The following is a 12,676-nucleotide window of genomic DNA, read 5'->3' as shown; positions in this document are numbered from 1 at the left end:
GGAGGGAGTGCAGGACCAGCCTGCGAAACAGCAAGACTCTGCCTCTAATAAGTAGAGGGCCGGTTGGACAGTCATAGAGATATGAGATATTAGGATCTACTTCTGAATGTGGCTTGTTGGGGAAGTGGCTTGGGTCCTTTGTTAGCTCGGCTTATTGAGAGGTAGCACGTCTGTTCAAGTAGGTCAGCCAGACCTACTTTAAAATACACATCCAGGCACTTTCCTGAAACTACGTGCCATGGAGCCATCATGGCTCCCAGAACTCGGCAGCATGGAGCATGCTAATCTGGTAGCATTTTTATGCTTTGGAAAGGATTTTAGTGATCACTGGTGTGACTCTACCATCCCTAATTCTGCAACTCTTTCCTCTTAAACGTGTATTGATTTGTGTCTTGGCTAGGGTTTCACTGCTGTGAACAGACACCATGACCAAGACAACTCTTATAAGGACAACAATTAACTGGGGGCGGGGGGGGGGGCTTACAGGGTCAGAGGTTCAGTCCATTATCATCAAGGTGGGAGCATGGCAGCATCTAGGCAGGCATGGTGCAGGAGGAGCTGAGTTCTACATCTTCATCTGAAGGCAGCTAGAAGACTGCCTTCCGGGCAGCTAGGGCAAGGGTATTAAAACCCATGCCCACAGTGACACAGGTACTCCAACAAGGCCACACCTCCAGACAGTGTCATTCCCTGGGCCAAGCATATATAAACCACCACAATTTGGAAATGTAAAACATTATTTTTTCACCTCAAGTCTAGGTGATGTACAATTTCCCTGTCCCCTTATTCATCCTGCCACGAATATACTGTTATTCACATCCAGCATTTGTCTTATTTTTGTTTATTTTGGGGGGGGTTGTTTTGTTTTGTTTTGTTTTGAAGTTTCAGTGTGTTCTTTACAGGCAGGAGGTGTGGAAGAACAAAACATAAGGAGTCTTAATAACAATTGCATATGTACTTGAAAATATGAGACAAGGATTTTCTAAAATCTGGTGCTTTGAAGATTATGTGTCTTCCGTAATATCCCAGGATCATTTTGCCACCACTGCATGTGATGAAAACAAAAGTGAAAGTAAACCTTTTACCATTGACAATGTTTAAAAAAAAGAAAGAAAAGAAGTCTTCTGCAGGCGTTCAGAGTAGAACTTCACACACAGATCTACAGGTCTACAGTGGGCTCTACCGCTCAGAGTTGAAAAGTCTGAGAAGTACTACTAAGACATGCTTCCTGGGGCCTTCTCACTGGCTGTGGGAGTTTTGCAGGGTTTATTTAAGAGTCTGTCTTTCACATCCTTCTGAGATTCACGGTGTACACAATCCCAGTTCAAATCAGGAAAGTAAGGCTATCAGAGGCCAAGTCATTGATCCAGACATACACAACCTGTGTCCAGAGTTCTTACCCAGTGACTCAGTGTTTTTATCAGAGATACGTGAGGACCAGTCAGTGGAAACCAGAGCCGGATACATTTGAATAGGTGCATCAGATAGGGGCTCAGCTACAGGACGATCACAGTAGAATAATTATCCGTTATTGAAAAATTAATGGGACTCTGAGCTAGCTAGAAAGCAATTAGCAGATTACGGCAGAAATTAAGACTAGCATTGAGCCCAGGCATGAAATGGTGAAAAGAAAGGTTAGAGGGAAGGTTAATGATTGAAGTCCACATCACACTGATGAGAGATGGATTTGATTTTTGAATGACTGTTACTAATAGCCACCCTCAGATGGCTCCCATTAGCAAAACAAATTTCCTGATCTAAATGAAATCTCCCCTAGATGCATTCATTCTCCACCCACGCCATCGACACTCCCTTCTCTTCTCTCCGGGGCACAGTAATCGAAGCATTTTCTGACCCCTAACAACTCCTCAAGCACAAGGTTATAAGAAAAGTTATCAGTTTTTAAATGAGGCACAACTTTCACTGATACATTGACAATGATTTTTAACAGAGTCTCAAATGATTTTGGTTTGCTATAAATGAATCAGCTCTCTGTGTGATCCCTTTTGGAGGAAACCAAAAGAATTTCCCCCAAAAGGAGGCACTAACCCCTCCGTCCCCTGTGTTAGGGGGCTCATCCACACTGCTCCAAACCTCTCTGTGGCTCTACTTGTCTCTGTGCCTTTGCTAGGACTCTTGCTGCTCTAAACCCAGTCGTTTAGAAGAAATTGATAAGGTCCCCTCAGAGTTTTAAAGAATAAATGAGAAGTACAATATAATCTGGGGACTTGCCTAAGGGGAGGACAAATGAACCCATGGATATGCACAGGCACTCTGAGATAAGGCCATTTTACGCCCAGCTGCCATGAGCTTTAAGCTGCTGACATGTCCAATCAGTACTTACTGAATTTCGATAAGAACTAAGATAGCGTTATTGTCCTAAGAATACTGTGACGATATGTGCACATAGTTCTGAAGTCGAGCCAGTCGGCGAGCGTTCTCTGGCTGGATTCTACCGGCTTCTTCCCAGGAGACTGATCCAAAGTGGGGAGGGGAACGTCCTGTCATGTGTCGCTTTCCGCTGCTGCGTCTGTGCTCCATGCCCCTTTTGTGTTTAGGTTATCAGGCGTTCTATCGAGGCCACTGGCTGCACGCTCGCTAGGTGCTCCTGATAAGAATATTGGCTGGTCCACCTTCACATGCCCCTCCCGATGGCTTTGTAGTGAAAGCAGCCTGCAGAAGCAAGAGTTAAACTCTCACCAGCCCCGAATCCTCTCTAAGGGCCGCAGAGATGCTTCCGTTTATGTCATTACCTTGTGGTTCTCTGCGGGAAGACGAGGCTTGAGATCTTTTTTACCTCCATGACTCTTGAGTAAACTATCCTGTCCCAAACACTAAGGAAAGAAACAAAGTAATAAATGATGGCCACACCCTGGACACCCAGGGTCCCTCTTGCCTGTCACTGCTCTCTGAGTGTTTTAAGAAGTTTGACTGTCAGGAAACCCTGGTCTGCCATGCGCAGGAGCCTCCTTAGGTCAGTGGTCTCCCAGTATTGCCAATAAGGACTCTTCTTCTGCTTGCTAGGAAACTATTTTATGCAAATGAAGACTTTCTGGTGGACTCTACCCTTCGACTGCAGGATGACTGGCAGCTGTGACTTATCCCGGCTTAGATGCGCACACTGGGATCATCATGGCCCTAGCTAATTATATATGAAAATTGCATACCACGTCTTTCATTTCTTCTGTTACAGATAAAGGAATTTTCATTATCCAGAGCGAGAGCCTAAAGACTTGCATTCAGGCAGGTAAATCCGTACTGACCCTGGAGAACTGCACACAGCCAAACGAGTACATGCTGTGGAAATGGGTTTCCGACAACCACCTCTTTAATGTGGGAGCCAGCGGCTGCCTAGGCCTGAACATATCTGATCTGAAACGACCATTAAGTCTCTATGAATGTGATTCCACTCTCATTTCCTTGAGATGGCTCTGTGACAGGAAGACGATCGTGGGCCCACTCCAGTACAAGGTCCAGGTGAACCACAGCACGGTGGTGGCAAAGAAAACACCCCATAAGTGGAGCGCCTACATGCCCGGTGGTGGGGACATTTGTGAGCATCTTCACAGAGGTAAATGTAGTCGTCGATGTACAGAATATGTAGATAGCATTTCACAAATAAGAACACATATATACTTATATGTACATATCTGTTCTACATGTAATTTTACATATATATCTTTTACAGTATAATTATATATTTATCTATAGGTAAATATGTGTGCATATATATATATATTCACATACACATGTATAGGAAGTAGGATCTTATCATGTAAAAGGAACACACTGAGCCTGCCGTGTTGAGACTTCTGGAAAATTTTAGAAGCTTCCTTGCTTATAGTAAAAGGATTATTGGAATCTTGGAATGGATGTGCTAAAGAGATGACGATCTCAGAATTGAAAGATACCAAAGGAAAATACTAACTAACTTTGGGACTCGATACGAAGATCAAGGGAGGGGGTAGAATCGAACACATTGAAAGGGGAGGTTTTTGCACTGACAGGTGTGAAGCACCCGTACGTGACACCACTTCTCTGACTGTGGAAGTTCAGCCCCACCCTGGGGGTGCACCTCTGGGGCATTCAGATCCTTGTAAGCCTGGCTGTCATCCACATGACAGCTACAAGGTGCTGGAAGATAAATGAGACACTATTGTCAAGGGTTATTTGTTGCGCACCAAGCATGGATTCTGGGGAGGCATGATTTATAGGGGGACTTTCACTTTCTACAGTTCTGTTACTTTTTGGCATTTTTTTTAAATGGAAAAAGAATGGAAGATACAGAAATAAAACTACACGGTAAAACGCTGACACCCATGTTCTGCCCCTCCACCGACCTAGTCATTTGTACACTCATCCATCCATCTGGCACCCATTTTTTTTTCTTGAGCACTGACTATGGCTCAGACGCAGTGATAGGCACTTGTACGAAGGCCCAGACAGACGTGGTCCTTCTCCTCAGGGTTAGAAGTGCAGCAAGAAAGCCCTAAGTCCTAAGGCAGGACTTTCTGTCGCTGATGTGAGTGAAGTTAGGGCCAAGACTAAGACGTTTTTCTGGGCTTGTATACTGTAATAAAGCAGGAGCTTTATCGGCATGCTGACAGACACACAATTCTCACAATTTGATGCTCGCTTTATGTTAGCATTTTAGCCCTCTTTCCCCTGCTGATAACACCCATGCTATTGAGTGAAAAACAGGGGACTGAGAGAGATAAAAGGCCAGGTCCTGAAATATCTCTAAAAACTTGACAATGTCTGTATTGAAATGTCCTATAAAACTTGACAATGTGCTATGAACTCAGTCAGGCCCTTGCCAGTTGCCAGACAGTGTAGAAATCTCCATAGCTGACCCTCAAGACCGGATGACTTCACTGACTATAGCTTAGATACCCACCCACTCCCCACCCCCGCCATCCTAGAAATCTCCAGCTGAATCCTGAGTGGTTTTGATTGCCACTGTGGCCAAGGATGATGGATTTTTACAGTACTCTAACCAAGCAATCAGCAGATCTGCTCTGCATGGCCATCTTGTTGAGAAACAGGAACTAGAAACTGGTCAGGTGGGTTGGGGCTCTGAGAATGCCTTTGCTGGAGACCTGGAATGCCAGGAATATTGATTCCTGTTTCTCTTTCATCTCCTAAAAGAACAAGATGAGGCTATGGTAACTGCCTGACAGAGTCTGAGAGGAGGTACCTGACCACCTTGTGGTTGGGCAACTGGACTGACCAGTTCACCTTCCTCCTCATACCTCAACCCAGTTTCTTCCACAAGCCCTTTCAAAGGCCCAGGCTGGCAGCTGAATGGCACCTGGTATCCCCCCCACCCCCAGCCTTCCTGCCTTACAGCCCCGCCCACCACCTCTAAGCCCCGCCCAGCACAACTCCTCTAAGCCCCACCCACCACCACTAACTACATCTTGAGCTCTAACCTGTAAATCTAAAATAGATTTCTAAAGCTCTCCCTCTGTGATCAATGAGTTTCATTTTTTGAATTCGGGAGACAAGCACTGTCTGGGAGCACTGGGTGAAAGCAGCTTTGCTGGCCCTCCTGTTACCAAGGAAACCACACTATTGCTATGGATAGAAGCTGACTCACTGGTTAGCACACTTTGCTCTCTCCATTCCGACTGTCACAGCGTACCCAGTGATTTTTTTTTCTTCTTAAGAACGGAAGTCTGGTTTTGTCACTTTCTAATTTGAAACCTGCCAATGACTTCCGGCCACCCTCAGGATAAAAACGGAAATATATAACAGCAATCTGAGAGACTGCTTCCTGGAGTCACCATTATTCCACAAGCACTCCTTTCTCCAACTCTTTAGACTTGCTGTTCCTTCTGCTGGGACAATTTCTTTCCCCAGACGAGCATCCTCACTTACTTACCCAGCTTACTCACAGAGGTTTTACAAGAACCATCGGAAGCCGGGGGCACTCCACTATACCCACGATCTTCTTGTCCTATTTTATCCCTTCATGACATTTATTATTACTCGAAACTATGTGTATTTGCTATCACTTATTATTTCTCCACCAAGCCAGTTTGTTAGCAAAAAGAAGTTTGTATAGTTCACTACTGTATTCCCAGTGCAGGATATGTTAAGTGACCAATAAGTACTCATTTTTTTAATTTTAAAGGATTTATTTTTATTTTAAGTACGAATGCCTTGCCTGCCTGTATGCATTTACCACATGCATCCCTGATGCCCACAGAGGTCAGAAGAGGGCATTGTATCCCCTAAAACTTGAGTTATAATGGTTGTGAGTTACCATATGAGTGCTGGGGATCAAACCTAGGTGCTCTGTAAGACATTAGGCCACTTTTGCCAGGTCCCCTAAATATCTATTGGCTGTTGTGAAAATTCCTTTCCTGAGGAGACATAAACATCTACCCCCTACATAGGATCCCAAGGACGAGCCAAAGTTAACCCAGAGGAAGCAATGCTTTGCTAGGTTTACTGACACAGCCTGGTCAGGTGAGGGGTATGGCCTGGAGACCAGGTAGGCCAAAAGCAGCCATATTGGAAGGTCTGTGCCTAATGTGAATGATAGTCCTGCAAGGCTGCATAAACCAATCCTTCCTCCTTTGGCCTTCCCCAGCCTATACACTCCCTCTGTGAGTCTCAGACCAGTTATACAAATTTGTACGCAAACGGTACGTGTGTGTGTGTGTGTGTGTGTGTGTGTGTGTGTGTGTGTGTGTGTGTGTGTAGAGTAGGTGGGATACACAGCTAGATGCTCAGGTGAGAGTCATCTAACCTTCCCCAGGAAGGTCAGGAAATGCCAACAGTCCGCAGGCTGAAAGAGGACACTTCTGATGTGGTGAAGAAGACAGCTGTTTTGCTTTCAGGACTGTGATCTTCAATAGCAACCAAACGAACTGATCGACGGCTGCGAAACTAGGCGCCCAGACAGTGAGGGCTGATAGGAGGCAGGCGAATGCTTTAAGAGAAAAATTCCACTCATTCACAAGTTTGTTTGCTGCCGTGAGCAATAGCCCACAGTCAACAAAGAGCTTGGTAAACATAGGGACCCACTGTTTGCCTCACAAGTGCCTGCCAGGGGGAGGTTTATATCCAGTAACAATGCTCCAGCAGATGACACTTTCCCAAGAAGAAACTGATGCCGTATTTGACTGTCATTCTTTTTCTCTCCTAGATATATATACCTTAAAAGGGAATGCCCATGGGATGCCTTGTGTGTTTCCTTTCCAGTTCAAAGGTCAGTGGCACCACGAGTGCATCCGAGAAGGGCATAAAGAGCACCTGCTGTGGTGTGCCACCACGAGTCGCTACGAAGAGGATGAGAAATGGGGATTCTGCCCAGATCCTAGTAAGAGCAAATATGTCTCCATATGTCATGAATGAATCAAGGATGATTGGAAACTTATCTGTAGTGAAGGAAAAACACCCGGGGCTGACGGGTTGATGTCTGAGATTTTGATTTGAGGTTTGTTTTTGACTCGAAGAGGCAATTCTAATTCATAATCCTCTCCCCTCCTCTACGTTCAAATGATGCTAACCAGCTTCTCTTCCTTACGCTCGGTGAATAAAGATGATTTAACTGGAATCAAACTATGACGTTCTGTGAACTTGCCAGTGCCAGCTGCCCAGCAGGACACTTCCAAACAACAGGAGCCCAGACAATAGCCAGCCATCCCTTCCATCCTCCCCTGAGCTGGCCTCACGGCTAGTCCAGAACGCTTGTCTCGCCCTCTGTCAGGGCCAGACGCCAGCTGCCCCTGGATGATCTTTCTGCAGCATCACAGTTACCCTCTTTACTCCTCAACTACGAGGGCTCCTCTTGAATTTGGATTTTTCCAACCCTTCCGTGTAGTCTTAAAATGTTTTCTTGAATCCTTAATCTTAATTTTCAAGGTCCAGTGACAGCTATAATAACAGCTACTTGTGTTTTTTTTTCCCAAGCACTGCTTGGTTATTATTTTCCATTTAACTAAAAGATTTCCTATTGTTCCTCAGTTTTGAGGGGTACTTAAAGCTTCTGCTTTCTGTATTCCACTTCTCTTACATTGGCTCCTGAGAATCAGAGAATGTCACCTCCTCCTCCTCCATGCCTGCCTCCCTCCCATGCATACAATAAAATGCAACAATTGGGTTTTTTTTTAAGTAATTTAAAGACCTAAGTCCCAATAACGTGATTTATAAGCTATCTGCAGAGTTATTTTCCAGTGTAAGAGCCACAGGGTTCAGTAAATAGGAAAGAATGACAGTTCTTCTTTTTTTTAATTGGATATATTTCTTTATTTACATTTCAAATGTTATTCCCTTTCCTGATTTCCTGTCCATAAGCCCCCATCACCTCTCCCTCCCCCATAAGGTTGTTCCCCCATCCACCCTCCCTTACCACCCCCTCAACATTCCCCTATACTAGGGGTCCAACCTTGGCAGGACTAAGAGATTCTCCTTCCACCGGTGCCCAACAAGGCCATCCTCTGCTACATATGCAGTTGGAGCCCAGGGTCAGTCCATGTATAGTCTTTGGGTAGTGGTTTAGTCCCTGGAAGCTCTGGTTGGTTGACATTGTTGTTCATATGGGGTCTCAAGCCCCTTCAGCTCTTTCAATCCTTTCTCTAATTCCTCCAACGGGGTTCCCGTTCTCAGTTCAATGCTTTGCTGCTTTCATTCGCCTATGTATTTGACATGCTCTGGTGCTGCCTCTCAAGAGAGACCAATATCCGGTTCCTGTCAACATGCACTTCTTAGCTTCATCAATCTTATCTAGTTTTGGTGGCTGTATATATATGGGCCACATGTGGAGCAGGCTCTGAATGGCCATTCCTTCAGTCTCTGCTCTAAACTTGCCTCCATATGCCCTCCTATGGATATTTTTGTTACCCCTTTTAAGGAGTGAAGCATCCCCATTTTGGTCATCCTTCTTGAGCTTCATGTGAATCTGTGGATTGCATCTTGGGTAAATCAAACTTTTGGGATAATATCTATTTATCAGTGAGTGCATACATATGTGGTTTTTCTGTGATTGAGTTACCTCGCTCAGGATGATATTTTCTAGTTCAATCTATTTGCCTATGAATTTCATGAAGTCATTGTTTTGATACTCCATTGTGTAGATGTACCACATTTCCTGTATCCATTCCTCTGTTGAAGGGCATCTGGGTTCTTTCCAGCTTCTGGCTATTATAAATAAGGCTGCTATGAACATAGTGGAGTATGTGTCTTTGTTGTATGTTGGAGCATCTTTTGGGTATATGCCCAGGAGAGATATATCTGGGTCCTCAGGTCCCAATGTCCAATTTTCTGCTTCTGGCTATTATAAATAAGGCTGCTATGAACATAGTGGAGTATGTGTCTTTGTTGTATGTTGGAGCATCTTTTGGGTATATGCCCAGGAGAGATATATCTGGGTCCTCAGGTCCTCAATGTCCAATTTTCTGAGGAACCTCCAGACTGATTTCCAGAGTGGTTGTACCAGTTTTGCAATCCCATCAACAATGGAGGAGTGATCCTCTTTCTCCACATTCTCCCCAGTGTCTGCTGTCACCTGAGGTTTTTTGTTTGTTTGTTTGTTTTTGTTTTTTTTAAATCTTAGTCATTCTGACAGGTGTGAGGTGGAATCTCAGGGTTGTTTAGATTTGCATTCCCCTGATGACTAAGGATGTTGAATATTTCTTTAGGTGCTTCTCAGCTATTTGATATTCCTCAGCTGAGAATTCTTTGTTTAGCTCTGTATCCCATTTTTAATAGGGTTATTTGGCTCTCTGGAGTCTAACTTCTTGAGTTCTTTGTATGTTTCAGAGATTAGCCCTCCATTGGATGTAGGATTGGTAAAGATCTTTTCCCAATCTATTGGTTGCCATTTTCTCCTAACAACAGTGTCCTTTGCCTTGCAGAAGCTTTGCAGTTTTATGAGGTCCCATTTGTCAATTCTTGATCTTAGCCATTGGTGTTTTTTCAGGAAATTTTCCCCAGTGCCCATATGTTAGAGACTCTTCCCCACTTTTTCTTCTATTATTTTGAGTGTATCTGGTTTGTTGTGGAGGTCCTTGATCCACTTGGACTTAAGCTTTGTATCAGGTGATAAGAATGTATTGATCTGCATTCTTCTACATGCTGACCTACAGTTGAACCAGCAACATTAGTTGAAAATGCTGTCTTTTTTCCATTGGATGATTTTGGCTCCTTTGTCAAAGATCAGGTGACCATAGGTGTGTGGGTTCATTTTTGGGTCTTCAATTCTATTCCACTGATCTATCTGCCTGTCTCTGTACCAATACCATACAATTTTTAGTCACTATTGCTCTGTAATATGCTTGAGGTCAGGGATGGTGATTTACCCCAGAAGTTCTTTTATAGTTGAATATAGTTTTAGCTATCCTGAGTTTTTTGTTATTCCGAAGGAATTTGCAAATTGCTCTTTCTATCTCTATAAGAATTGAGCTGAAATTTTGATGGGGGTTGTATTGAATCTGTAAATTGCTTTTGGCAAAATGGCCATTTTTACTATATTAATCCTGCCAACCCATGAGTATGGGAAATATTTCCATCTTCTGATATCTTTTTCAATTTCTTTCTTCAAAGACCTGAAGTTCTTGTCATACAGATCTTTCACTTGATTGGTTAAAGTCACACTGAGGTATTTTTTATTATTCGGGCCTATTTTGAAGGGTGTCATTTCCCTAATTTCTTCTTCAGCCTTTTTATGCTTTGGGTAGAGGAAGGCTACTGATTTGTTTGAGTTAATTTTGTACCCAGACACTTGGCCGAAGTTATTTATCAGATTTAGTAGTTCTCTGGTGGAACTTTTGGGGTCACTTAAGTATACTAACATATTATCTGCAAATAGTGATATTTTGACTTCTTCCTTTTCAATTTGTATCCCTTTGACTTCCTTTTGTTGTCTGATTGCTCTGGCTAGGAATTCGAATATTATATTGAATAAGTAGGGAGAGTGGGCAGCCTTGTCTAGTTCCTGATTTTAGTGGGATTGCTTCAAGTTTCTCTCCATTTAGTTTGATGTTAGCGACTGGTTTGCTGTATATTGATTTTACTATGTTTAGGTATGGGCCTTGAATTCCTATTCTTTCCAGGACTTTTATCATGAAGGGGTGTTGAACTTTGTCAAATGCTTTCTCAGCATCTAATGAAATGATCATGTGGTTTTGTTCTTTCAGTTTGTTTATATAATGGATCACGTTGATGGTTTTCCGTATATTAAACCATCCCTGCATGCCTGGGATGAAGCCTACTTGATCATGGTGGATGATTGTTTTGATGTGCTCTTGGATTCGGTTTGCCAGAATTTTATTGAGTATTTTTGCGTCGATGTTCATAAGGGAAATTGGTCTGAAGTTCTCTTTCTTTGTTGGGTCTTTGTGTGGTTTAGGTATAAGAGTAATTGTGGCTTCATAGAAGGAATTCGGTAGTGCTCCATCTGTTTCAATTTTGTGGAATAGTTTGGATAATATTGGTACTAGGTCTTCTATGAAGGTCTGATAGAATTCTGCACTAAACCCGTCTGGTCCTGGGCTCTTTTTGGTTGGGAGACCTTTAATGACTGCTTCTATTTCCTTAGGAGTTATGGGGTTGTTTAACTGGTTAATCTGTTCCTGATTTAACTTCGATACCTGGTATCTGTCTAGGAAATTGTCCATTTCCTGAAGATTTTCCAGTTTTGTTGAGTATAGGCTTTTGTAGTAAGATCTGATGACTTTTTGAATTTCCTCAGTTTCTGTTGTTATGTCTCCCTTTTCATTTCTGATTTTATTAATTTGGATACACACTCTGTGCCCTTTGGTTAGTCTGGCTAAGGGTTTATCTACCTTGTTGATTTTCTCAAATAACCAACTCCTGGTTTTGTTGATTCTTTGTATAGTCCTTTTTGTTTCTACTTGGTTGATTTCAGCTCTGAGTTTGATTATTTCCTGCATTCTTCTCTCTTTCGTTGTTTTTGTTTCTTTTTGTTCTAGAGCTTTTAGGTGTGCTGTCAAGCTACTGATGTATGCTCTCTCCTGTTTTTTTTGTAGGCACTCAAAGCTATGAGTTTTCCTCTTAGCACTGCTTTCATTGTGTCCCATAAGTTTAGGTATGTTGTATCTTCATTTTCATTAAATTCTAAGAAGCCTTTAATTTCTTTCTTTATTTCTCCCTTGGCCAAGTTTTCATTGAGTAGAGCATTGTTCAACTTCCATGTATATGTGGGTGTTCTGTCATTATTGTTGTTACTGAAGACCAGCCTTAGTCCGTGGTGATGCATGGGATTATTTCCATCTTCTTGTATCTGTTGAGGTCTGTTTTGTGACCAATTATATGGTCGATTTTGGAGAAGGTACCATGAGATGCTGAGAAGAAGGTTTATCCTTTTTTTTTAGGGTGGAATGTTCTGTAAATATCTGTTAAGTCCATTTGGTTCGTAACTTCTGTTCATTTCTCTATGTCTCTGTTTAATTTCTGTTTCCATGATCTGTCCATTGATGAGAGTGGGGTTGAAATCTCCTACTATTATTGTGTGAGGTGCAACGTGTGATTTGTGCTTTAGTAAGGTTTCTTTTATGAATGTAAATGCCTTGCATTTGGAGCATAGATATTCAGGATTGAGAGTTCATCTTGCTGAATTTTTACCATTGATGAATATAAAGTGTCCTTCCTTATCTTTTTTGATGACTTTTGATTGAAAGTTGATTTTATTTGATATTAGAATGGC

The 12,676-nt window shown here is 42.8% G+C and overlaps 1 protein-coding gene across 3 annotated transcripts in view; it reads left to right on the top strand.

The window, feature by feature from the left end:
• Pla2r1 (phospholipase A2 receptor 1) overlaps positions 1-12,676 on the top strand; it is a 129,834-nt gene that overhangs the window by 15,060 nt on the left and 102,098 nt on the right. For 2 of the 3 annotated variants that reach the window (NM_001100837.1, XM_039104480.2), the window contains exons 2-3: positions 3,194-3,571; positions 7,157-7,330. In NM_001100837.1, the coding sequence (NP_001094307.1) occupies positions 3,194-3,571; positions 7,157-7,330 (552 nt within the window). Of the gene's footprint in view, positions 1-3,193; positions 3,572-7,156; positions 7,331-12,676 lie in introns of those variants that run through there. The other variant, XM_039104479.2, reaches the window with a different exon arrangement.

This window comes from Rattus norvegicus, chromosome 3 (assembly GCF_036323735.1).
Source record: "Rattus norvegicus strain BN/NHsdMcwi chromosome 3, GRCr8, whole genome shotgun sequence".
Classification (NCBI taxonomy): domain Eukaryota; kingdom Metazoa; phylum Chordata; class Mammalia; order Rodentia; family Muridae; genus Rattus; species Rattus norvegicus.
Note: the sequence above shows the minus strand (reverse complement) of the source record. Positions and strands in the feature narration are given on the sequence as shown.